The sequence below is a fragment of the Scyliorhinus canicula genome, chromosome 13 (assembly GCF_902713615.1).
Source record: "Scyliorhinus canicula chromosome 13, sScyCan1.1, whole genome shotgun sequence".
NCBI classification, from domain to species: domain Eukaryota; kingdom Metazoa; phylum Chordata; class Chondrichthyes; order Carcharhiniformes; family Scyliorhinidae; genus Scyliorhinus; species Scyliorhinus canicula.
The window spans coordinates 32378896-32404657 of NC_052158.1; the positions used below are offsets into that span (position 1 = coordinate 32378896).

A 25762-nucleotide genomic window follows, 5' to 3' on the forward strand; every position below is an offset into this window, starting at 1 on the left:
ACATTGTTTGTCTTGCTCCCAATATTTTTCTCTTTTGCCCTGTTTGAATTTTGCCCTTGGTTTCTCCACCTATCACTTTTCACTGTTGGGGATGGAATTTGGAGCACATAAGGAATATGCAGTTTTGATACAAATAAAGCAGGATCGAATTCCATAAAAGATCAGGCCAAATTGCCTCCTCCTGTATTCCTCCATCTGTGTGTCTCTGTCTTCACTTTCCAGCCCATTGTCACTGCCCACAGTTCCCTCACAATGCAGAGTTTCCTTCCCTTTACAGACCCAGTACCCAGCTTGGCATTGCCCCTCTCACACCCACTCGCTCACTGACCCAGGGGTAATGCCCCAGTACCCAGCCTGGCTCTATCCCTCTCACACCCCATCGCTCACTGACCCAGGGTTAATGCCCCAGTACCCAGCCTGGCTCTGCCCCTCTCATACCCCATCATTCACTGATCCAGGGTTAATGCCCCAGTACCCAGCCTGGCTCTGCCCCTCTCATACCCCATCACTCACTGACCCAGGGTTAATGCCCCAGTACCCAGCCTGGCTCTGTCCCTCTCACACCCGCATCACTCACTGACCCAGGGTTAATGCCCCAGTACCCAGCCTGGCTCTGTCCCTCTCACACCCCATCACTCACTGACCCAGGGTTAATGCCCCAGTACCCAGCCTGGCTCTGTCCCTCTCACACCGCATCACTCACTGACACAGGGTTAATGCCCCAATACCCAGCCTGGCTCTGCCCCTCTCACACCCCATCACTCACTGACACAGGGTTAATGCCCCAGTACCCAGCCTGGCTCTGCCCCTCTCACACCCCATCACTCACTGACCCAGGGTTAATGCCCCAGTACCCAGCCTGGCTCTGCCCCTTTCACACCCCATCACTCACCTGCAGACACCTCCGCACACAGAAGGAGCAGCACTATCTGTCCAATCATTGTTGCTTCCCTCAGGCTGGAGGAGACATTTTTGGAGAAATCTTTCACTGAGAAAACGAATTGTTTTCAGTTCGTGATTCCTGTCCTGTCTTGTTGCAGTGAGCCTCAATCGGATTGGACACAAAATATAATTGAACCAATCAAAATAAGAAGAGTCAGTGAGTCATCAGTTTCTGGCAGAATAGACACAAAACAGGTTCAGAAACAAACTCTTCCGCAATATTGTGAACCATCCAATCACCTTGTATCCCAGCCCCCTCCAGATAAAGATCAATATTCCATTAGCCAGACGGTGAAATGGGCAGACACACGGCAGATAAAATGCAATTTTATTTTAAATGATGCATTGAAAGGAAGAATGGGAAGAGGATATATAAACTGAATGGTACACAAATCCCTGACAGTGGCAGGGGAGTTTGATAAGACTGTTAAAAGAAGCATAAATGAACACTTAGCTTTATAAATAAAGACACAGAGTACAAAAGCAAGGAGGCAATGCTGAACATTTATATAATATTGGTTAGACCCCTACTGGAGAATTGTGTTCACTTCTGGTCAGAGTGTTTCAGGAAGGATGTCAAGGCCTTGGACAGGGTGCAGAGGAGATTTGCTGAAATATTATTGGGAGGAGGGGCTCATGTCTTCCAATGGGCTGTTCAATGTTGGAGAAATCATATCTTTCAAAATCTTACTTTTTAAATACAACAAGCTATTGCATCATCCAGACAATTGGGTGCCACCCTACAGATTGTTTAAAAGGCCATGAGTTCACCTTGGACTTTGCCTGACATTTCTGGTACTTGAAGAAGTGTTCATTGATTGTTTTGAACTGGAATCACTTTAATTGATGGCTGGAAAAAAACTGAAAGGCAAAGGCTAGTGAGTTGCTGAAAATCACACGGCACGGACAAACTGTAACTGTTTTTGAAGTCTGTTTTGTTGAGGACTAAGTTGTGAAAATAAGTTTCTCTCTGCATCTCACTGCATAACCTAACATTGGATGTTGTTGTCTCACTCTCTCTCCCTCTCTGTCTGTTTAGCCTAACATTGGGTGCGGTTCACAACCTGCTGCCAGAGAATCCTCACCTGAGTGTAACTTGTCTGAATTTTGGACCTGCAAAGCTGAATAAATAAGAATTGGTCCAGCTCTTTATTCTTCTCCATGTGAATCACCAGACATCCAACAGGACCATGAGGGAACACAGATCAACAGTGTTGAACCCCTACAAACATTATTCTTTATTTGCCTATCCTCTAAAGCCCATATTTGCATAGCGACACTATACATTTGTCATTTGTGAGTGTGTGTGTGTGGCAATGATAACTGCTCATGGAGTTGGGGGTAATATTTTTGCATGAATAAAGGATTGGTTAATAGACAGGAAACAGAGTAGTTATAAATGCGACATTTCTCAGTTGGCAGAATGTGACTAGTTGAGTCTCACTTGGTTCAGTGCTGGGAACTCAGCCATCTACCATCCACATTCATGATTCAGAAAAAAAGAGACCAAATGTAATGTTTCTAAATTTATAGATGCTACAAAGCTGGGCAGAAATGCAAATTGTGTGGGGGACCGAGAGAAGCTGCAAAGATATTTAGAAAAGTTAAGAGAATGGGCGATGTCATAATATCCACTCATGTATATAATGAGGTGCAAACAGGCAGTGATTGACATACAGGATGACCAGTAAGCACACAACACAGTGCAGCCAATTACCAGACAGGACACTACCACTATAAAGCCAGAGGGCACTAGGTTTCCCGCTCTCTCTGGACCCAGCTACTGAGACAGTCAGACTCCATGAGCCAGCCAGTGCAAACACCATGCGGTAGCTAGTATGTCTGGTCAGGCTAATACAAGGTCTCCAGTCAGTTCAGTATAGTGTCGACCCACAGCTGAACAAGTTCTATCGTTGAATAAAACAGTGTTGGTTTTTCTCCTGTGTTAAATGTCTGCTTCCAGTTTCCCTGCATCGAGTGCAGTCCACATCGATCCAGCCTGCCTCACATATCAAGGTATCAGATTGATACTGATCTTGACGGACCTACCTCGAGTGAATCAGCAGTGACCATCGGATGAAATAGAAAACATCCAGCCTCCTCCCCAGCTCCGCATCTCCGGCAACCTCAGTGCCAAAGTTCCTCTTGTACATCGAGGCATCCGACCTCGAAGCCGTATTGGATGCCAGGAAGGTCGCGCTATTTCTCTCCACAGCGGGGGACCACGCCATCCACATCTACACCTCCCTTACGTTCGCTGAAGGCGAAGACAAAACAAAATTCAAAACAGTCCTGCTGAAGTTCGACAGCCACTGCAACATTGAGGTGAATGAGAGCTTTGAACAGTACGTTTTCCAGCAGAGGCTTCAGGGTAAGGATGAACCTTTTCAGTCCTTCTTGACCCATCTCCACATCCTAGCGCAGTTATGAAACTATGACTCGATGGCTGATTCCATGATCCGGGATCAGATCAGGGTACACTCCGACTCCCTTCGGCAGCAGCTCCTGAAAGTCAAACAGTTGACCCTCCCTGTCGCTATCGAGACGTGCGTTGTCCATGAACATGCTAAGAATCGTTACTCCCACATTAGGGCGGCAGAGACTGCAAAGCTGGCCTCCCACGAGGTGGAACGGGTGTAGGCCATCGCACAGATGCAGGGCCTGATCATCGAGGAGAGTGGCCGTTTTGCGCGCTTTTCCCGGGTCCCTGCGCATGTGCGCCACGACCGAGTGGACGACAAAACCGACAACCCGACTGTGCAGGTGCGTACATTGACCGACAGCACTGCACATGCGCAATGAAGCACGGAAAGCGCTGACGTCAGCGTCATGACGTGTCCAAATTCTGACTCTGCCCACTAAAAGCGGCAATGTCCAGCAAAAGGACGCCCGTGTCTACAGTGTGGCAAGCTTGGCCACTACGCAGCCCTTTGCAGATCTGCTCCACCGCTCAGCAGCCAGCCGTCCCAGCTGCGGCGCAGACGTGTCCGCTCAATACAACAAGGCATGCCACATTCTGATCCCGACAGCCCAACAGACCTGATGCTGACTGCCTCAAGTCCCCATACCGGATGGGCATCATAACTACACATGCGCTGCCTTCCACCACAACGGCAAAACGCCTCTCCATCCAGTGTGGATCCCAACGACGAGTGGTGTGCTGTCCTCACAGTTAACAAGGCTCGTATCCAGTTCACATAATCCAGAAGGATTTAAATGACATGACACCTCGGTTACAGCAAATTCTTCTTAAGCTACGCCAGTACAACTTCGAACTTGTCTACACGCTAGGCAAAGAGCTGATCATTGCAGGTGCCCTATCCAGGTCCATTGTGAACAAAGTGACTTCATCTGCCACATAGAAGTGCAAGTGCAGTTGTGTGCCACCGACCTTCAGGCCTCTGATGAACGGGTGGTCCAAATACGTGAAGAAACGGCCAAGGATCCTCTGCTGCAGCGTGTGATGCAGCACCTTACCAATGGCTGGCAGAAGGGACAATGTCCCCAGTTCTATAACGTAGAAGACGACCTGATGGTGGTGGAGGGAACCCTTCTGAAACTCGACAGGATCATAATTCCTCAGAGCATGCGGGCCATGGTGCTGGGCCAACTCCATGAGGGTTACCTTGGGGTCGATAAATGCCGACGCAGAGCTTGGGAGGCAGTCTATTGGCCGGACATCAGCCAGGACATTGTCAACATGGTCCTCAACTGCCCTACTTGTCAGACGTGTCAGCCAGCTCAACCCAAAGAAACGTTGCAGCAGCACGAGATCGTGACCTCTCCATGGTCCAAAGTAGGTGTAGACCTTTTCCACGCCAAGGGGCGCGACTACGTACTCCTGGTCGACTATTTCTCCAGTTACCCAGAGGTGGTGAAACTGTCCGACCTCACGTCGAAGGTGGTAATCAAAGCCTGCCAAGAAACATTCGGCAGGCATGGGATACCACTCACGGTAATGAGCGACAATGGTCCTTGCTTTTGCAGCCAGGAAAGGTCTGATTTTGCACAGTCCTACAACTTCCGTCACGTAACCTCCAGTCCCCACTACCCGCAGTCAAACGGGAAGGCCGAGAAAGAGGTCCATATTGTAAAGCGATTGCTGTGCAAAGCTGCAGACTCAGGCTCCGACTTCAACCTGGCAATGCTGGCATACAGGGCAACCCCACTGTCCACTAGATTGGCTCCAGGGCAGATGCTCATGAATCTGCAGACCACAGTTCCAGCCATCCATGTTCCAGACCTTGACCACCTCACGGTCTTACAGAAAATGCAGCAGTCCCGGGGCCAACAGAACGCCACATATGATGCTCATGCCGCAGATCTACCCGAGCTGGCCCCTACTGATCATGTTCGTGTCCAGTTGCCTGAGGGCGGCTGGTCAGCCACAGCTGTTGTGATCAAACAAGTGGCCCCAAGATCGTTCCTTGTCCGCATGGCTGATGGCTCCGTGCTATAGCGCAACAGACGAGCACTGCAAAGAGTTCCACGCCTGCTACCTGACCAACGTGCCCCGACACCTATGATGATTCCTCCGGGCGTACCCTACCACAAAGCCACCGATCTACCAGCAATCCTGCTGGCCCACGCGACCACCGTATTGGCAGCGATCTCGCCTATCCAAGTGCAGGCGGCTCCTGATCAACCTCTGCGGTGATCGACAAGAACTTGTTGCCCGCCACAAAGGCTAAATCTATAGACTGAACTTTTTGTACATTTTGTGACTTCATCGATTTAACCTCTGTAAATATTGTTTTGTTTGCCATGTATCTGCACTATCGACATCTTCCTATGTATATACATTAATCCAGACACCTTTTGCATATAGTCAGGCATAAATGTATATACACTCACACACCCTAGTATTTATTTATCTAAAAAAAAAGGATGTCATAATATCCACTCATGTATATAATGAGGTGCAGACAGGCAGTGATTGACATACAGGACGACCAGTAAGCACACAACACAGTGCAGCCAATTACCAGACAGGACACTACCACTGTAAAGCCAGAGGGCACTAGGTTTCCCGTTCTCTCCGGACCCAGCTACTGAGACAGTCAGACTCCATGAGCAAGCCAGTGCAAACACCACATGGTAGCTAGTAACTCTGGTCAGGCTAATACAGGGGTGGGCAAACTACGGCCCGCGGGCCGCATGCGGCCCGCCAAAGGTATTTCTGCGGCCCACCAAGTCATTAAAAAAAAAAGGGGGGGGGCTTTTGGGTTACTTACTGGTATATGGTGGATACGTTGACTTGAGTAGGGTGATCATTGCTCGGCACAACATCGAGGGCCGAAGGGCCTGTTCTGTGCTGTACTGTTCTATGTTCTATATGAGGCGCCCAGAATCATAACCGGGTGAAGTAATTATTTTACTTAATATACTATGCGGCCCTTTGTGAATTGTGAATTTCTGAATGTGGCCCTTGTACGGAAAAGTTTGCCCACCCCTGGGCTAATACAAGGTCTCCAGTCAGTTCAGTATAGTGTCGACCCACAACTAAACATGTCATGTCTATCGTTGTCTATCGTTGAATAAAACAGTGTTGGATTTTCTCCAGTATTAGACGTCTGCTTCTAGCTTCCCTGCATCAAGTGCAGTCCACATCGAACCAGCCTGCCTAACACATCAGGCGACAACGTGGCTGATGGAGTGTAAGGTGGGTCAGTGTGGAGTTACACTGTGCCTCCTGCCAAAGCAACATGGCCACCTGTGTATGCTCACTGATCCGCCCACACTTCACTCTTTTAAACCCAGCCTGCCAGAAGGTCTTTAAGTGGAATCATGTCTATCCTTCAGTAACAGTTCCCCAATTTCTGATACTGTACAAGGGAGAAAAAGAGAAGGCAAAGTGAGAGGAAAACTCATTTTAAGATAGGGTTGTGAGACACAGATGGTCAAACAAAGTATTGGTTTCAGGAAATATGGTAAATCCTGTATTTTACCGAGAAAACATATATCGAGGAGACATAAGATGCAGTCCCATTCCTCACTGACTTGTATCAGTGACAATCACAGTATTAATGGTCGTCCTGTATGAATGCACACTGTACAATGTCTGTGAGCTTGGTGAATGCACACTGCACAATGTCTATGAGCTCGGTGAATGCACAATGTCTGTGTCTGTGAGCTCGGTGAATGCACACTGCACAATGTCTGTGTCTGTGAGCTCGGTGAATGCACACTGCACAATGTCTGTGAGGTTGTTGAATGCACACTGCACAATGTCTGTGTCTGTGAGCTCGGTGAATGCAGACTGCACAATGTCTGTGAGCTCGGTGAATGCACGATGTCTGTGTCTGTGAGCTCGGTGAATGCACACTGCACAATGTCTGTGAGCTTGGTGAATGCACACTGTACAATGTCTGTGTCCGTGAGCTCGGTGATTACACACTGCATGATGTCTGTGTCTGTGAGCTCGGTGAATGCACGATGTCTGTGTCTGTGAGCTCGGTGAATGCACACTGCACAATATCTGTGAGCTCGGTGAATGCACACTGCACAATGTCTGTGAGCTCGGTGAATGCACACTGCTCAATGTCTGTGAGCTCGGTGAATGCACACTGCACAATGTCAATGTCTGGAGCTCGGTGAATGCACACTGCACAATGTCTATGTCTGGAGCTCGGTGAATGCACACTGCACAATGTCTGTGAGCTCGGTGAATGCACACTGCACAATGTCTGTGAGCTCGGTGAATGCACACTGCACAATGTCTATGTCTGGAGCTCGGTGAATGCACAATGTCAATGTCTGTGAGCTTGGTGAATGCACAATGTCAATGTCTGTGAGCTCGGTGAATGCACACTGCACAATGTCTGTGAGCTCGGTGAATGCATAATATCTGTGTTTGTGGTAAAATATGGTTTCCTGTTTCACATGATGGAAAAACACTAGACCTGCTCTTACGTGGCATTGGCAGCAAACACAGCTGTGGGGGTTATCCGACATTGAATATTCCTTTTAAAAAGTTGTTAAATGTATAAATGTTGATAATCGGAACTCAGGAATTATTGCAGATACAAAAAGGTATTATGAAAACAATTGGCCTGTTGGTCTTCATTGCAAAGGGGATTAGGGAACAGAATAAAGAAGTCATGTTACAAATGTAAAGACCGTTGGTGATACCACACCTATAAATCTGTGTGGAAATTTTGGCGACATAGGAACAGAAGGAGGCCCCAATTCAGCCCCTCGACTCTGTCCCGCCATTCATTTGGACCATGGCTGACCTGTGATCTAACTCCATATCCCTGCCTTGGGCCCATATCCCTTCAGTTTGACAAAAATCAATCTGTCTGAGATTTAAAATTAACAACTGATCTCGTTTCAACTGCTGTTTGTGGGTGACAGTTCCAACCCTCTATTACCCTTTGAGTGAAGAGGTTCTTTCTAACATCTCTCCTGAATGGTCAAGCCCTAATTTCCTTGAAGACATAGAGATGGTTTGCTTGGCTAAATCTTGAAGGACGTCCATTTGCCTTATGAGGAAAGGTTGAGTAGTTTGGGCCTTTATTAGTGAAATGTAGATAAATTATCTCTTTGAAACATGTTAGATTCTGACAGGGCTTGATGGGGTCGATACTGAAAGATTGTTTCTGCTGATCGGGGAATGTAAAATATACAGTTTTGAATCTGAGGAATCCTCTACCCCAGAGAATTGTGGATGCTTCATCACTGAATATATTAACGAGAGGCCGATTTGTGGTCTCTCAGGTAATCGAGGGGCACAGAGAACAGGCCTGAGTGTAGAGTTGAGGCAGAAGGTTAGCTCTCATCGTGTTGAATGGAGAGGTGTCCTCTACTGATACTGTCCCTCTCAGTCTGTGAGCAGCGTGCTGTCCTGAGTTTTTAAATTCAAAGTCCATATTCTGCCCAGTAACAGGTCGTGATTGGAACCTGCCTGAGTGGGATGATTTCCAGAGACCGAAAGAAAGCAGAGGAGAGACCTGGACACAGAGGGACAAGGACATGTTCCCTCGCTTCTCTCTCACTCTCACTCTATCCATCTCTCTCCCTCTCTCTCTCTCCAGAAAGGCTGTGAGTTGATGTATTTCTGAACCTACAGAGAACCTGAATGAATGAATCTACAGTGAATCCATTACAGACTACAAACAGAGACCTGTATCCGAAAGCTTAATTTGAAGGAAGGTCTGCTGAATAACAACCATCTGCAAAAAACACTAAATTTCCTTTTCCTTATCATTTTCACCCCTGTCCTCTCCTGTCTTGTGTGTGTCTAGAGGGTAGAGCCAATTTAAAGTGAGGGATTAGGGATTTAATAATAGTTAACCAGTTCTATTTGCTGCATATTTCAGGAAAGATCTTGTTCAGAATAAAAAGTGTTTACAATTACAAACCTGGTGGCTGTAATTATTGGACAGCTGGGTGTGAAAGACCCATGCGGTTCTCCCATGCCGTACCGTATGGAAGAATCGCCGTTTGCGCCATGTTTTCCTGTTTTCCCCGCGACGCCGGCATGCAATTCTCCGAGGAGCGGAGAATCGGCGCCATTTGCGCCAGCGTGTTTGGCGCGGCGCCGGTCGCGGGCCGCTGTCTGCTGCCGGGCTGCCGATTCTCCGGCCTTGATGGGCCGAGCGGCCGCGCGGAAACGGCAAAGTCCCGCCGACGCCGTTCACACCTGCTCGCAGCCAGCAGGAACTCTTCACGTAAGGTCAGTTGGCGGCCTGTGGGGGAGGGAGGGGGGCTCCTTCACTGGGAGGGGGTGGGGGGGGCTTCCGATGAGGTCTGGCCCGCAATCGGGGCCCACCGATCAGCGGGCCGGCCTCTCCAGCCCCAGCCCTATTTTATTACGCGGCCGGCCCCTGAACCCCCACACCATGTTGCGATGGGGCTGGCGCGCTGAGAAAGTCCCCCGCGCATTCGCGGGTTGGTGCGGCGCCACTGCGCATGCACGGGTAGGCACGGCGCCCAGTTGGAGCCGGGAAGGGAGACTGGAGTGGCGTGAACCACTCCAGCGACGTGCTGGACCATTATGGGGGCCAGAATCAGTAGTGCCTGTGCCTGTTTTGCGCCGTCGTGAAATGCGACGGCGTTCACAACGGCGCAAACACTCGGAGAATCCCGCCCCTGGTATTTTTCTGAGGATTATTAGTTAATTTGGCTATTGGTTAATGTTGTGAATTTGGGGCTGGAATTGACTGCACACTAACCCAGGGGGACGTAACAACTGTCGGGTCAAAAATTGTTCCCTTCAAAAAGCTTGAGGAATAATCTGTGCTCCACATCAGTGATTGTATTTTGCATGATACAGTCCACTCAGTGAGCTGTGTGCTGTTCTGATACCGTCCCTCTCAGTCTGTGAGCTGTGTTCCGGACTGATACTGTCCCTCTCAGTCTGTGAGCTGTGTGCTGTTCTGATACCGTCCCTCTCAGTCTGTGAGCTGTGTCCTGGACTGATACTGTCCCTCTCAGTCTGAGCTGTGTGCTGTTCTGATACCGTCCCTCTCAGTCTGTGAGCTGTGTCCTGTACTGATACTGTCCCTCTCAGTCGGTGCTGTGTGCTGTACTGATACTGTCCCTCTCAGCCTGTGAGCTGTGCCCTGTACTGATACTGTCCCTCTCAGTCGGAGCTGTGTGCTGTACTGATACTGTCCCTCTCAGTCTGTGAGCTGTGTCCTGTACTGATGTTGTTGCTCTCAGACTGTGAGATTTGTCTATCCTGACCATGTCTCTTAGTATTTAAAATGTGGCCTTTACTGATATTAAACCCTGTTCCTGTTAGATCTATTAAATAGATTCACATTGTTTGAACACAAAGTACCATTGAATCAATCAGAATAAAAAGAGGATTCAGGCTGATGAGCCGCATTTGAGCAAGATGCTGTCTTTGAAATAAATAAATTTGATAAGGCATTGGTAAATCAACAGATAAAATCCAGGCTTAGGATGAGAAATGACAAGTTACATTCACACCACATAAGTGCCAGGCAATGATCATCTTCAACAAAAGGGAATGTATGGGAGCCTCCCCAGGCCACCCCCCTTGTACCCTCTGACTCCAGCCGACCCATAAACAGCATGGGAATGCTCCAGCACAACCAGAGCAATCATTTTGGCTGGGATGAGAGTGTGAGGGGCATGGAGTGTTTACATGCAGCTCTTGTTTGTCAGGCTCTCCCGTGCCGATCCCGATCCCGTCGTGTCATAAGCCACATGCATTGATATTGCACGAGTTCCATGTGGGCCCCGGGCTAGCCCATTACCGTGTGTGGAACTCCTCTGGGACCGCTGCCACTTTCGGGCTGTAGAACACTCACGGTTCAGCCCCCGCGTCAGCACTTAGTCTATCAAATGGAGAATTACTCCCAGGATTTCTCGTCCAGATACAAATTCACACCTCAAAGAGTGGAGTCATTTTTATGCTTTAATAGTGTAAATTAGATTTCAGGAGCTCAATTTAAGGTGATTATTCATGGATTATTCTTATGTTAAAATCTCTACACAAAAGCTAAACTCCTTGGGGAACAACTGGAATCTTCTCATCTGTTTTGCTCCAAGGGTTTATTCAGAAGTAACCGGTTTGAATTGTTGTGTGCACAAGATTTGAAGAAATATCTTTGTTCTACTGAAACTGCAATTTCTCTGAGAACGTTTTTCCCCGTTTTGAAACAGAGCAGACAGTTCATTCCATCACCAAATGACTTTAAGTTTGGAATTAACCCATTCAATTCCCAGCAGGATGAACCTTTTGTCTTCATTTTTAAAATAAATTACACAGTGACGATGGTATCCAGTACTGCAAAGTGTAACAACATTTCCAGCCGCTTCCTGCAGACCCTCTCTGGATTCTTCCGCCCCGCCCACCACAGGCAGGACGCAGACCACGAAAAGGTTCATTGACGTTGGGAGTGAATTTCCCATCGGCAGGTGGGTACGGCCGGAGAATTCCGCCCTTGTGACACAGCGCGGTGACAATTTGATCCAAAGACTCTGCTGTTTAAGGCAGCAGGGTAGCATTGTGGATAGCACAATCGGTTCACAGCTCCAGGGTCCCAGGTTCGAACCCGGCTTGGGTCACTGTCTGTGCGGAGTTTGCACATTCTCCCCGTGTGTGCGTGGGTTTCCCTCCGGGTGCTCCGGTTTCCTCCCACAGTCCAAAGATGTGCAGGTTAGGTGGATTGACCATGCTAAATTGCCCTTAGTGTCCAAAATTGCCCTTTGTGTTGAGTGGGGCTACTGGGTTATGGGGATAGGGAGGAGGTGTTGACATTGGGTCGGATGCTCTTTCCAAGAGCCGGTGCAGACTCGATGGGCCGAATGGCCTCCTTCTGCACTGTAAATTCTATGTATGTTTCAAAGAGTTTTGTTATTTCCTGAGCCATATACTTGGGAATGGAAGATCTGAGATAAACACACTAACTAATTAATGACAATCATTTCAAAGCCATCAAGAAAGGGCAAAAGACATTGGAATTAATGAATTGAATATACATGAATTAATATTCTAACCAGCTAAAGGAGAACTTTCCTGGGTTATAAAATACACTTCAGCTCATTTCTGTGAATATTAAGAAATAAACTCTACGTGGAGTTCTCTGAATTTGAGACGATTTGGAAATTATCATTTAGTCTTCTGCTTAAGTAATGAGATGTCAGCTGAGATAAAGAGCAATTAATCAAATTGAATGTTTATCTTATTTTGTTAAATAAGAAAATATTGTATTGGACTGTAAAGATTCTCCAGGGCTCATGAACGAGATGTGCGATCAATTGCAGTCCCACTTGACCCAGAGTTGCAACACAATTGGATTAAACAATAATTCTTCAAAAAGTACCCAAAGTCTTTGGCCCTTGGTTGCCCAGTAATTACAGTTACTAGGTTTGTATATTTTAAACACAATTACCATTTATTTACAAAGAAGTACAATGAAATATGCAGCAAATACAACTGGTTAACTATTATCTAATCCCTAATTCCCCACTTTAACTGACCCCACCTTCTACATATACACACACAAGAGAGGCTCACACAGAGGAGAAGAGAGTGGTGAAAATAATAAGAATGAAAGTAAAAAAAAAAGAGTCTTTGTTTCAGATGGCTGTTTCTTGCACTGCTCTTCTCTTCAACATTTGCATTCAGTTCGAGGTTTTCACTGTAGAGTGATTCAGGCCTCTGCAGATTGAGAAAAAGAGCAGCGCACCTGGAGAGAACATGAGGGAGCGAGAGAGAACAGGTCGTTTCCTTTTAGCATCCAGGGTTCAAACACTGCTTTCCTCAGGTCCCTGGAAATGATCCCACTCAGGCAGGATCAAATCACCACCTGTTACCGGGCAGAATACGGGCTTTTGGCCAATTCATTGGCCACCAGCCAATCAATCGAACTGAGTTCCACGCCATCTCTCAGGTGCCACAATGTCTGAGTTTTGCTGTCCACAGCAAGCAAGTAACTTTGAATTCTTCATTTCCCTTGCTTGATTAAAGATATATATCCATTAAGTATCCATTGATCAACATGATGACAACAAAAATAAAGAAATGGAAAACTAGGTAAACAACATGAATGACCCTTACAGATAGAATGGAATCTAATGAGATGTTTAACATTGTCTGGGAGCGTGGAGAGTGGGGGTCAGACGATGTGAGCACGGGAACCCTGCATTTTCAGAAGCACATGCTCTGCTCAACGTTTAATCCTTTATTTTATCCCTGTGCGCATTATATAATTGAGTATAATGACAATTATATAATGGGGGGGGGGGTAACATGTCTCTTGCACTGAGTCCCTTGTTGATCCGCACTGGAATTTTGCAATGAGCCAAATTAAATCATAGAGAATCCTTGTTTGGTCATGGCAGTTGGCTGGGGTGGGACCCATTTCGCAGTGGCATTGTTGCTTGTGTGCGGGTCTTCGCCCTGGCATTGCTGTGGACACCAGGATGTTGACAGTCATTGAGAATGTTGTTCTGGATGAGGATCGTGGCTCCGCGGTGCAGGCCTTTGGATCTCACTTTGAGGAATTGTGAGGGATCCATGAGAGAATGGTGGAGGCACAGGAGAGAATCCTGGTATTTACAGAGCACTTTCCCTGGTGAGGGTCCACTTTTTATTCGTTGTGGTCCTACTGCACGGTGTGTCGTCGAGCCTGATAGGTTCGAGAGGTGGTGGCTGAACAAAGAGTGTCTGTGAGTCCGGTCCTTGCGAGAAGTGAGGGCCGCAGCTGAAAAGAGAACTGGGATGTTCCTCCACAAAACTACAGAACACTGGAATGGCAAATCTGACTACTCGCCTGCTGAAGTCAACGCGACTGGAACCTTCAGTGGCAATGGCCGGACCGCTTAATCATCACCTCCTCACATAGAACATAATAGCGCAGTACAGGCCCTTCGGCCCTCGATGTTGCGCCGACCTATGAAACCAATCTAAAGCCCATCTACACTATTCCATTATCATCCAAATGCTTATCCAATGACCATTTAAATGCCCTTGAAGTTGGTGAGTCCACTACTGTTGCAGGCAGAGAATTCCACACCTTACTACTCTCTGAGTAAAGAATCTGTCCTGTACCTATCTCCCCTCAATTTAAAGCTATGTCCCCTCGTGCTATCCATCACCATCCGAGTAAAAAGGCTCTCACTGTCCACCCTATGTAATCCTCTGATCATCTTGCATGCCTCTATTAAGTCACCTTCTTCTCTCTAACAAAAACAGCCTCAAGTCCCTCAGCCTTTCCTCATAAGATCTTCCCTCCATGCCAGGCAACATCAAGGCGAATCTCCTCTGCACCCTTTCCAATGCTTCCACATCCTTCCGATAATGCGGCGACCAGAACTGCACGCAATATTCCAAATGTGGCTGCACCAGAGTTTCGTACTGCTGCAACATGACCTCATGGTTCCAAAACTCAATCCCTCTACCAATAAAAGCTAACACACCGTACGCCTTCTGAACAACACTGTCAACCTGGGTGGCAACTTTCAGGAATCTATGCACATGGACACAGAGATCTCTCTGCTCATCCACACTACCAAGAATCTTACCATTAGCCCAGTACTCTGTTTACCTGAGGTGGTCACAGAGGACCAGACGGGCTTCGTCAAAGGTAGACAGCTTACCGCGAACATCAGGTGCCTGCTGAACGTGATAATGACCCCCTCCGGGGAGAGAACACAAGAGGTGATCGTCTCCCTGGACGCAGAAAAGGCCATCGACAGAGTCGAATGGAAATACCTCATAGAGGTACTGGAGCGGTTCGGGCTTGGAACAGGGTTCACCGCTTGGGTAAAGCTCCTATACAACGCTCCCATGGCGAGTGTACGGACCAACAATACCAACTCCCAATACTTCCAGCTGCACAGGGGCACCAGACAAGGATGCCCACTGTCCCCGCTGCTGTTCGCACTAGCAATCGAACCGCTAGCAATCGCGCTCAGGGCAGCAAAACATTGGAGGGGGATCCGAAGGGGAGGTAGAGAGCACAGAGTCTCACTCTATGCGGATGATCTGCTCCTCTATATCTCGGACCCACAAAGCAGCATGGACGGAATCATAGCGCTCCTGAAAGAGTTTGGAGCCTTCTCGGGCTACAAACTCAACATGAGCAAAAGTGAGATCTTCCCAGTACACCCGCAAGGGGGGGGGGGGGGGGGGCAGCACTATAGGGGCTGCCGTTCAAACAAGCCCGAAATAAATTCCGCTACCTGGGGATCCAAATAGCCCATGACTGGAAAGGGATCCACAAATGGAACCTCACCAGCCTGACGGAGGAAGTTAAAAAGGACCTGCAAAGATGGAACACACTCCCACTCTCCCTCGCGGGGAGAGTCCAGACGATCAAAATGAACGTACTGCCCAGGTTCCTTTTCCTGTTTAGATCCATTCCGATCTACATCCCCAAGGCCTTTTTCAAAGCGCTGGACAAACATATCATGGCGTTCGTATGGGGGGGTAAAAATGCTAGGATCCCAAAGAAGGTCATACAAAAAACAAAATCCGGGGGGGGCTAGCCCTCCCGAATCTACAATTCTACCACTGGGCGGCAACAGCCGAGCGAGTAAGGGGATGGATCCAGGAGCCAGAAGCCGAGTGGGTGCGTGCGGAGGAGGCCTCCTGCATGGGAACCTCCCTCCGGGCCCTCGCCACGGCAGCACTCCCATCCCCACCCAAAAAACACTCCACCAGCCCAGTGGTGACAGCCACCCTCCAATCCTGGAACCAACTGCGGCAGCAATTTGGCCTGTACAAAATGTTGGACAAGGCTCCCATCTGCAACAACCATAGGTTCAAACCAGCACTGACCGACGCCACCTTCAAAAGGTGGAGGCAGGACGGGGGGACACTGACAGTCAGGGACCTATACACGGACGACAGGATCGCAACACTGGACGAACTGACAGAGAAATTTCAGCTAGCTGGGGGGAACGAGCTACGGTACCTGCAGCTCAAAAACTTCCTACGAAAGGAGACAAGGACGTACCCACAACCGCCACGACAGACACTATTGGAAGACCTACTGGACGCAAGTATCCTAGAGAAAGGGAACTGTAGTGACATGTATGACCGACTGGTAGATAGGGACGACACCGTACTGGACGCAACAAGAAGGAAATGGGAGGACGACCTGGGGATGGAGATAGGGTGGGGACTCTGGAGCGAAGCACTGCATAGGGTCAACTCCACCTCCACGTGCGCAAGGCTCAGCCTAACGCAACTAAAAGTGGTACATAGAGCCCACTTAACGAGAAACCGTATGAGTAGGTTCTTCCCGGAGGTGGAGGACAAATGTGAGCGGTGCCAGAGAGGCCCGGCCAACCACGCCCACATGTTCTGGTCTTGCCCCAGACTTGTGGAGTACTGGACAGCCTTCTTCGAGGCTATGTCCAAAGTGGTGGGGGTGAGGGTGGAGACATGCCCGATAGTGGCGGTCTTCGGGGTTTCAGACCAGCCAGATCTATTCCTGGGGAGGAGGGCGGACGCCCTTGCCTTTGCCTCCCTGATTGCCCGCCGTAGAATCCTGTTTGGCTGGTGGTCAGCAGCACCACCCAGAGCTGCAGACTGGCTGTCCGACCTCTCGGAATCTCTCCAAATGGAGAAAATCAAATTCGCCATCCGAGGGTCGGACGACGGCTTCCACAGAACGTGGGAGCCATTCATGCAACTGTTCCGGGACCTGTTTGTGGCCAACGTACATGAGGAAGAATAGTCGGGTGGCCAAGAACCAGGGGAAAATGGACGGGAATCGGGGGAAGGTAGCCGGGGGGAGGGGGGGGGGGGGATACGGGCTCGGTATGGGAGTTTGATGGCAAGCCAAGGCCCAAAACCAAACTATAAATAAATGCCTATAAACATGTGCCTCGGCCATATTGGGGAATGTAAAATATGTATACTGGCTAAAGGGGGCGGCCACAATTATTGTTATGAAGATGCTTACCTGTAAATATTCATGTTAAAGTTTTGTGTTTTCCTTTTTTTTTTTCTCTCTCTCTAATAACTTGTAATTTGTCATATATAAAATATGAAAACTCAATAAAAAAAACATTTATAAAAAAAGCCCAGTACTCTGTATTCCTGTTATTCCTTCCAAAATGAATCACCTCACACTTTTCTGCATTAAGCTCCAGTTGCCACCTCTCAGCCCAGCTCTGCAGCTTAGGAGCTGTTTGTAGGGAAGTCTGTAAACTACTAAACATTAACTGGAATTTACACTGTCCTTATCATCCACAATCATCAGGACAAGTGGAACGTATGAATCGAACTTTGAAAGAAAGACTGTCTAAATACAGCCAGGAAGGCATGAATTGGGTCCAAGCTTTGCCAATAGTATTATGCAGCATTAGAGCAACACCAAATAGAACAACAGGCCTGAGCCCTTTTGAAATCATCACAGGCAGACCAATGTCTCTGCCAGGAACTATTGACTTGAGGAAAGCAGACTGTCATTTAATGAGTGATGCTTTGCTGTCTTACTGTCAAAATCTAACAAATGCTGTTAGCTCTGCTTCTCAACAGGTGTTAGCTGCGTGGGGTGATCCTCCGGAGGGTGGACACGACCTGGTGCCCGGTGAAGAAGTGTACGTCAAAAAGCTGCAAAAGGAACCTTTGGGATCAAAGTGGGAAGGTCCTTTCGTAATCCTTCTTACCACCCAATCCGCTGTTAAGTTAAAAGGAAAGAAAAGTTGGATTCACGCATCGCACGTGAAGCGCGCGTACAAGTAAAATGTTTGCCGCAATTTTAATTTTCAGTTATTTGATTGACTTTGTGAATGTTGTATCAGAAATGAATAAGAACACATTCCTTTACACATCTAAGATATATGCTGAAAACTTTAACATTTCTAATTGTTGGGTATGCATTGCAACCCCTACTAACTCAGGGGAGGGTATTCCCTTTCTAACTATTCCCTTTAATGCTTCAGAAACAGCAGAATGGTACATCTATCAAAGTGTCCCTCGCTCTGTGGTGACCCGTTCTGGAGCATATACATGTGAAAATGGGAGGTACCAGGTTGACATCCAAAAATCTATTAACTTATGGAAATCTGCAGGCTATCCACTAAACACCTTTTCAGGATGGCACCAACTTCAATTTAACCCTGACAACAAACCTCAACATCTTAACCTCCCAACTAATATTAAACAAAAAGGATCAATTTGCCTCATCAGTAAGGACCCTAAAGGGATACCAATGGGTAATAGTAATTGTACTAACTATGTAGATGTTAACACAGCTTTTAAATGTACTAACGACCGCTTAGAAAGAGTTATGCGGTCCTCAAGGATAACAGGCATACCTAACCTCAGAAATAATAAAACATTCGAAGACCAATGGCTCTTAGAATATATTTACTCATATTCTGCTTATAATGGAACTTATTTTATTTGTGATGATAAAGCATATCCCTGGCTCCCAAGATCCTGGTCAGGATCTTGCTATTTAGGATACATGGTACCTGCCATTCGTCATGTGACTAATCTCCTGCATATTTCAGAAATGACTGTTCAAAGAAAAAAACGTTCTATCACCTTTAGAGATGCAATTTTTGCTAGATTCATTCCTTCCTATTGGGAAGTAAGGATGGAGAATGAGTTAAATAAAATAACAACCATCATACAAGATGTGGCAGAATACACTGCCACGGCCTTAGACAAAATCTCTGACGAAATGCGAACAATTCGAACCGTGGTATTGCAAAATCGAATGGCACTTGACTATGTGCTAGCCAAAACCGGTGGCACGTGCGCCCTGATTGGTGCAGAATGTTGCACTTTCATTCCTGATAACTCTGAAGAAGTTAAAGATTTGGTATTACATATCCAAAAAGAAATCAAAAAACTTGATCCATCCCAAGTTCTCTCTCTCTGGGATAGAATTTGCGGGTGGTTTGGATACACAGGAATGTCCATAATGAGAATAATCCTATTCTCCTGTGCAGCTGGATTCATCATTTATATGACATACCAGTGTGCTACGTGCATCAAAGAACTATTCGCTAAGCGCAGGGGGCCAACTGTCAGAATGATTCACACTAACCCTACTGCACCCCCAATTGCCGTAATATCAATCAATTATTTGTATAATCTATTAATACTGAATCTGTAGCATCAAATTTGACTAATTCATTAATTGTTATTTTGTAATAATGATTCTTTAAGAATTTTAATGATTATTGTTGAAATACTTGTTGCAATACTAAGTTTCCATTCTATTGTTTAAATCTGCAATGACAATATGAATGAATTATTCTTTGCGCTTTTACCTATCCTATCGCTTTAATGATATCTTTTATCTTATTCTGATATATCTCACTTGATCTTTCGATTTATCAAAGGGGCGACTGTAGAAGTCAGGTATTTTAAATACACTTAATATAGGTAAGAAGACTGTTTAAGACAGAAATATTAAATCCCAGTTTTAAAATGAAAGAAATATACAACTTCCAAACTCAGACATGTGTTTGGGAAAAACAGAACCACTGATAAAAACATCACATTTTTCCAAGGGCAAGGGCGGAATCCATAGCAACGAGGGATAAGGATGAAGGATTGTACGGTTCTCACGCCGCTCGAGATTAGGTTGAATCATATCCCATAAATTATACAAGCTAAAAAAAATATCTTGAACTATATTGCCTTGTTTTTAATAAATGGACAGTTAAAACATCGACTCAAATATAATATATATGTATATATTTGATTCCAACATTCTCAGTGAAACAATCTTATAAAAGACAGTTTGAGTTGTATGTTCTGAATTATGCCTAGCCTAGCATGATGAGATAACATGAGGTCTCCATGGTGGCAATAGGTAGGTCAGCATTAGACCAATTTTTGCTGGTTTTGATAAAGCACAATATCCCATGAGAAACATACCAATAAGCAACAATTAGAAGTGGCGTTACATTGTCATGATGGACGGCTTGTTATCAAATCAAATGTGTTTTGAATATAGTTTAAACCAATGAGGATTATAGTGAGGTGTGATCAGATCGCTTAAGACAGATATCAAATAGTATATCCATGGATGATTTGGCCACCATTTTTAGTGAGGAGAGGAGAGAAACGGGGGCAGTGAGAAGAGAAACGGGGCGGAGAAAAGACAGGTGGAGAAAGAAAGAGACAGGAAAGAGACAAAAGAGAGAGAGAAAGTAAAGGAAGAGAATTAGAAAAGAGTTCTGTATTCCTATTTCATTTTCAGCCTTTGACTTTTAAAGTTGTGTTCAGGCTATTGTCTCAGAAGATAATTCCTGTGAATTTTTGAAGAAAATCAAATTGTCTACAAACTACCTTTTAAATCATTTCCAAGTTGTAACCAATGAACTTTGAATAAAACAATTCTTATTTGCACCTGACAAGTTTTTAACTTGAATTTCTACTGAGTTTCAGCAATGTCTCACCAACAACCGGCAACCGTAAATTAAATAAAACTGGATCAAATCCTAAGATACTTCAGCGTCCCTCTGTAACCTGCAACATCCTTCCGCACTGTCCACAACTCCACCGACTTTAGTGTCATCCACAAGTTTACTCACCCATCATTCTAAGCCCTCCTCCAGGTAATTTAGAAAAATGAAAAACAACAGTGGCCCCAAAACAGATCCTTGTGGTACACTACTAGTAACTGAACACCAGGCTGAACATTTCCCATCAACAACCACCATCTATCTTCTTACAGCTGGTCAATTTCTGATCCAAACCGCTAAATCACCCTCAATCCCATGCTTCCATATTTTCTGCAATAGCCTACCGTGGGGAACCTTATCAAACACTTTACTGAAATCCATATCCATCACATCAACTGCATTACTGTCGTCCACCTGTTGGTCATCTTTGCAAAGAACTCAATAAGGTTTGTGAGGCACGACCTACCCTTCACAAAACCTTGTTGACTATCCCTCATCAAATTATTCCTTTCTAGATGATTATAAATCCTGGGGGGATTCCTGAACCGCGAGTCGGGCCACTCCGGCGCCGAGGAGAGGTGTGAACCACTCCGTCGTCAGGCCGCCCTGAAGGTGTGGAATCCTCTGCTTCTTCAGGGGCTAGGCCGGCTCCGGAGAGGTTTGTGCTGCGCCGGCCGGCGCGGAAGGGGCTTGGTGCCACGTCAACCGGTACCGAAGGGCCTCCGCCGGCCGGTGCAAGTTGGCGCATGTGCGGGAGCGCCAGCCTTTGCCGGCGTCAACCCAGTGCATGCGCAGGGGGGTGGTTTATCTCCGCGGCAGCCATCGCGGACTATTACAGCTGCTGGCGCTGAGGAATTGAGTGCCCCATGGCACAGGCCCGCCCATGGATTGCTTGGCCCCAATTGCAGGCCAGGCCATCATGGGGGCACCCCCCCCGGGGCCAGATCCCTCCGTGCCCACCCCCGAGGATCCCGGAAGCTGCCCTCAGAGCCAGGTCCCACCGGTAAGTACCTGTTGTAATTAACGCCGGCGGGATGGGCCGAAAATGGGTTGCTAGTCGGCCAATCGCTAGCCGGAGAATTGGCAACAGCTCTCGATTGGCGCAGCGCGATTCCCGCCCCCGCCAGATCCCCGGCGCCGGACAATTCGGCAGCCGGCGGGGGCGGGCTTTACGCCGACCCCGGCGATTGTCCAAGCCGGCGGGGGATCGTAGAATCCTGCCCCCTATCTCTTATAATCCTTTCCAAGACTTTTCCCACAACAGAAATAAGGCTCACTGGTCTACAGTTACCGGAGTTGTCTCTACTCCCCTTCTTGAACAAGGGGACAACATTTGCTATCCTTCAGTCTTCTGGCACTATTCCTGCAGACAATGATGACATAAAGATCAAAGCCAAAGGCTCTACAATCTCCTCCCTAGTTTCACAGAGAATCCTAGGATAAATCCCATCCGGCCCAGGGGACTTATCTATTTTCACACTTTCCTGAATTGCTAACACCTCCTCCTTATGAACCTCAATCCCGTCTAGTCTAGTAGCCTGTATCTCAGCATTCTCCTCGACAACATTGTCTATTTCCTGTGTGAATACTGACAAAAAATATTCATTTAGTGCTTCTCCTATCTCCTTGGACTCCACACACAACTTCCCACTGCTGTCCTTGACTGGCCCTACTCTTACCCAAGTCATTCTTTTATTCCTGGCCTACCGATAGAAAACTTAAGGGTTTTCCTTCATCCAACCTGCTAAAGACTTCTCATATCGCCTCCTGGCTTTTCTTAGCTCTCTCTTTAGGACTTTCCTGGCTAACTTGTAACTCTCAAGCGCCCTAACTGAACCTTCATGTCTCATCTTTACATAAGCCTTCTCTTGACAAGTGATTCAACTACTTTAGAAACTACAGTTCCCTCGCTCAACCACTTCATCCCTGCCTGACAGGCACATACTTATCAAGGACACGCAGTAGCTGTTCCTTGAACAAGCTCCACATTTCAATTGTGCCCGTCCCCTGCAGTTTCCTTCCCCATCCTATGCACCCTAAGTCTTGCCTAATCGCATCATAATTGCCTTTTCCCCAGCTACAAATCTTGCCCTGCGGTATATACCTATCCCTTTCCATCGCTAAAGTAAAAATAACCAAACTGTGGACACTATCACCAAAGTGCTCAGCTACCTCCAAATCTAACACCTGACCTGGTTCATGCCCCAGTACCAAATCCAATGTGGCCTCGCCTCTTGTTGGCCAATCTGCATAGTGTGTCAGGAAACCCTCCTGCACACATTGCACAAAAACTGACCCATCTAAAGTTCTCAAACTATAGCATTTCCAGTCAATATTTGGAAAGTTAGTCCCCCATAACAACTCCCATTACTTTCGCTCCTCTCCAGAATTGACTTTGCAATCCTTTCCTCTTCATCTCTGGAACTTTCAGAAGCCGAAAGAAAACTCCCAACAGGGTGACCTCTCCTTTCCTGTTTCTAACCTCAGCCCATACTACCTCAGTAGACGAGTCCTCAACAAACGTCCTTTCTGCCACCGTCACACAGTCTTTGACTAACAATGCCACACCTCCCCCTCTTTTACCACCTTCCCTGAGCTTACTGTGACATCTGAACTCCGGATCCTGCAACAACCATTCCTGTCCCTGCTCTATCCATGTCTCCAAAATGGCCACAGCATCTAAGACCCAGGTACCAATCCATGCTGCAAGTTCACCTACCTTGTTCCGGATGCTCCTGGTGTTGAAGTAGACACACTTCAAACCACCTTCCTGCCTGCTGGTACACTCCTGCGACCTTGAAACCTTACTCATGACCTCACTACTCTCAACTTCCTGTATACTGGAGCTACAATTCAGGTTCCCACCCCCTGCTGAATTAGTATCAACCCTCCCGAAGGGCATTAGCAAATTTCCCCCCCAGTGTATTGGTATCCCTCTGGTCCAGGTGTAGACCATCCAGTTTGTACAGGTCCCACCTACCCCAGAATGAGCCCCAATAGTCCAGGTATATGAATCCCTCCCTCCTGCACCATCCCTGTAGTCATGTGTTCAACTGCTCTCTCTCCCTATTCCTCGTCTCACGAGCACGTGGCGCGGGTAACAACCCCGAGATAATAACTCTTTGTTCTAGCTCTAAGTTTCCATCCTAGCTCCCTGAATTCCTGCCTTACAACTCCATCCCTTTTCATACCTATGTCGTTGATGCCGATGTGGACCACGACTTGGGGCTGCTCGCCCTCCCCCTTAAGGATTCCGAAAACACGATCCGAGACATCACGGACCCTGGCACCTGGGAGGCAACACACCAACCGCAAATCTCTCTCGTTCTCAGAGAATCCCCCATCTGTCAGGGGCAGCGCGGTAGCATGGTGGTTAGCATAAATGCTTCACAGCTCCAGGGTCCCAGGTTCGATTCCCGGCTGGGTCACTGTCTGTGTGGAGTCTGCACGTCCTCCCCGTGTGTGCGTGGGTTTCCTCCGGGTGCTCCGATTTCCTCCCACAGTCCAAAGATGTGTGGGTTAGGTGGATTGGCCATGCCAAATTTCCCGTAGTGTCCTAATAGTAAGGTTAAGGGGGGGAGTTGTTGGGTACGGGTATAGGGTGGATGCGTGGGTTTGGGTAGGGTGATCATTGCTCGGCACAACATCGAGGGCTGAAGGGCCTGTTCTGTGCTGTACTGTTCTATGTTCTATGTCCCCCTAACTATGGAGTCCCCAATGACTAATGCTCTACTCCTCTCCCCCCCTTCCCTTCTGAGCAATAGGGACAGACTCTGTGCCAGAGACCTGTACCCCATAGCTTACCCCTCAATGACTGGTCCATATACCCTAACATATAGAGAGAGAAAGAGTGAGAGAGAGAGTTTGAACTCAATTCTCCCTTCAAATATGTATGAATGTAAATACATGTGTTTTACCATTTCTTGCACGGAGTAATTAATAAGCTCACTCTATCTTCAACTGAAGGAAGTCTGGTTAAATTGGCTCCTTGTGAAACATAACCTTTGCCCAGATACCAATAATCAAAATGTAAAAGGGATCGTTTTAGATTAAATCTTGTTGAGACCAACTGAGGGGATGGAATAAAGACAGGGAGCCAGTTTGTTCCTCCTGCTCCGGGACTGTAACACTTTGGGAGTGTCCCTGCCAGACTGTGACAAAGTCAGGAGTCCAGCCCGGATTAACAACTTTGCGGAACCTGGATTGAGCTGCAATATTCCTGATCAGTGTGTTAGTTATTATTGTTTTATTAATTATTAAACTTAGTCTTTCTTTGATTGAAGAAAGTCTGGTTCAATGGGGCCATCTAAAAAGTAAATATGTTTGGACTAGGAAATAGTATCCAGAGGGGAAAGGATCACTTTTAAATTAACCTTGTTTTGACCAACCAAGGGGAGTGTGAATAAAGAAGGGGAGACAGCGAGTGCCTCCTCACCTGGGGTCATAACAAATTGGGGTCCCGTTCTGAAAGTTACATTGACTGATTCCTCTTGGAGATATTTGTGTCCATGCTGATTAGCTCTTAAATTTGATAGTCTGGCCACCGCACCCTGGACGTTCAGAGGAGCAGAAGCAAAGATCATGAGGCAAGATGACCAGCATTGAACTTTTAAGAAGACAATGAAAGTCTGGAAGGTTTCGCGAATGGTGCAACTGTTGTGTGATATGCATGACTTCACCAGGAAGAAAATAAGTTCAATGGAGACAGCACGGCTTCAATCTTATTTGTAGACAGTGAAAGTTTGGATGATTAGCAGGATACAGCGCAGAATCCGTACGGACCTGATAGACTTTGACAAATGCAAAATGAGGCTTTGTGTGAAAGGGCAGAGAGGTTACCACTAAACATGATGGGTGAAATCATCAAAGCTTTACCAACAGGAAAAACAGTTCAGACCAATATTCTTATTTCCCTGTTTTACTGATGTTCCATTGGAAAGTACACAAGACCAGTTCA

General features: G+C 47.0%; 2 protein-coding genes across 3 annotated transcripts in view; both read right to left on the bottom strand.

Moving 5' to 3' along the window:
* LOC119976761 (class I histocompatibility antigen, F10 alpha chain-like) overlaps positions 1 to 2421 on the bottom strand; it is a 31604-nt gene extending 29183 nt beyond the window's left edge. Inside the window, exon 1 of one of the 2 annotated variants that reach the window (XM_038817503.1) lies at positions 893 to 2421. In XM_038817503.1, the coding sequence (XP_038673431.1) occupies positions 893 to 941 (49 nt within the window). In that variant the 5' untranslated portion in view covers positions 942 to 2421. The remainder of the gene's footprint in view (positions 1 to 892) is intronic. The other variant, XM_038817502.1, reaches the window with a different exon arrangement.
* Positions 1 to 25762, bottom strand: part of LOC119976760 (H-2 class I histocompatibility antigen, Q9 alpha chain-like) — a 136064-nt gene that overhangs the window by 91474 nt on the left and 18828 nt on the right. The gene's annotated exons all lie outside the window — the stretch shown is intronic.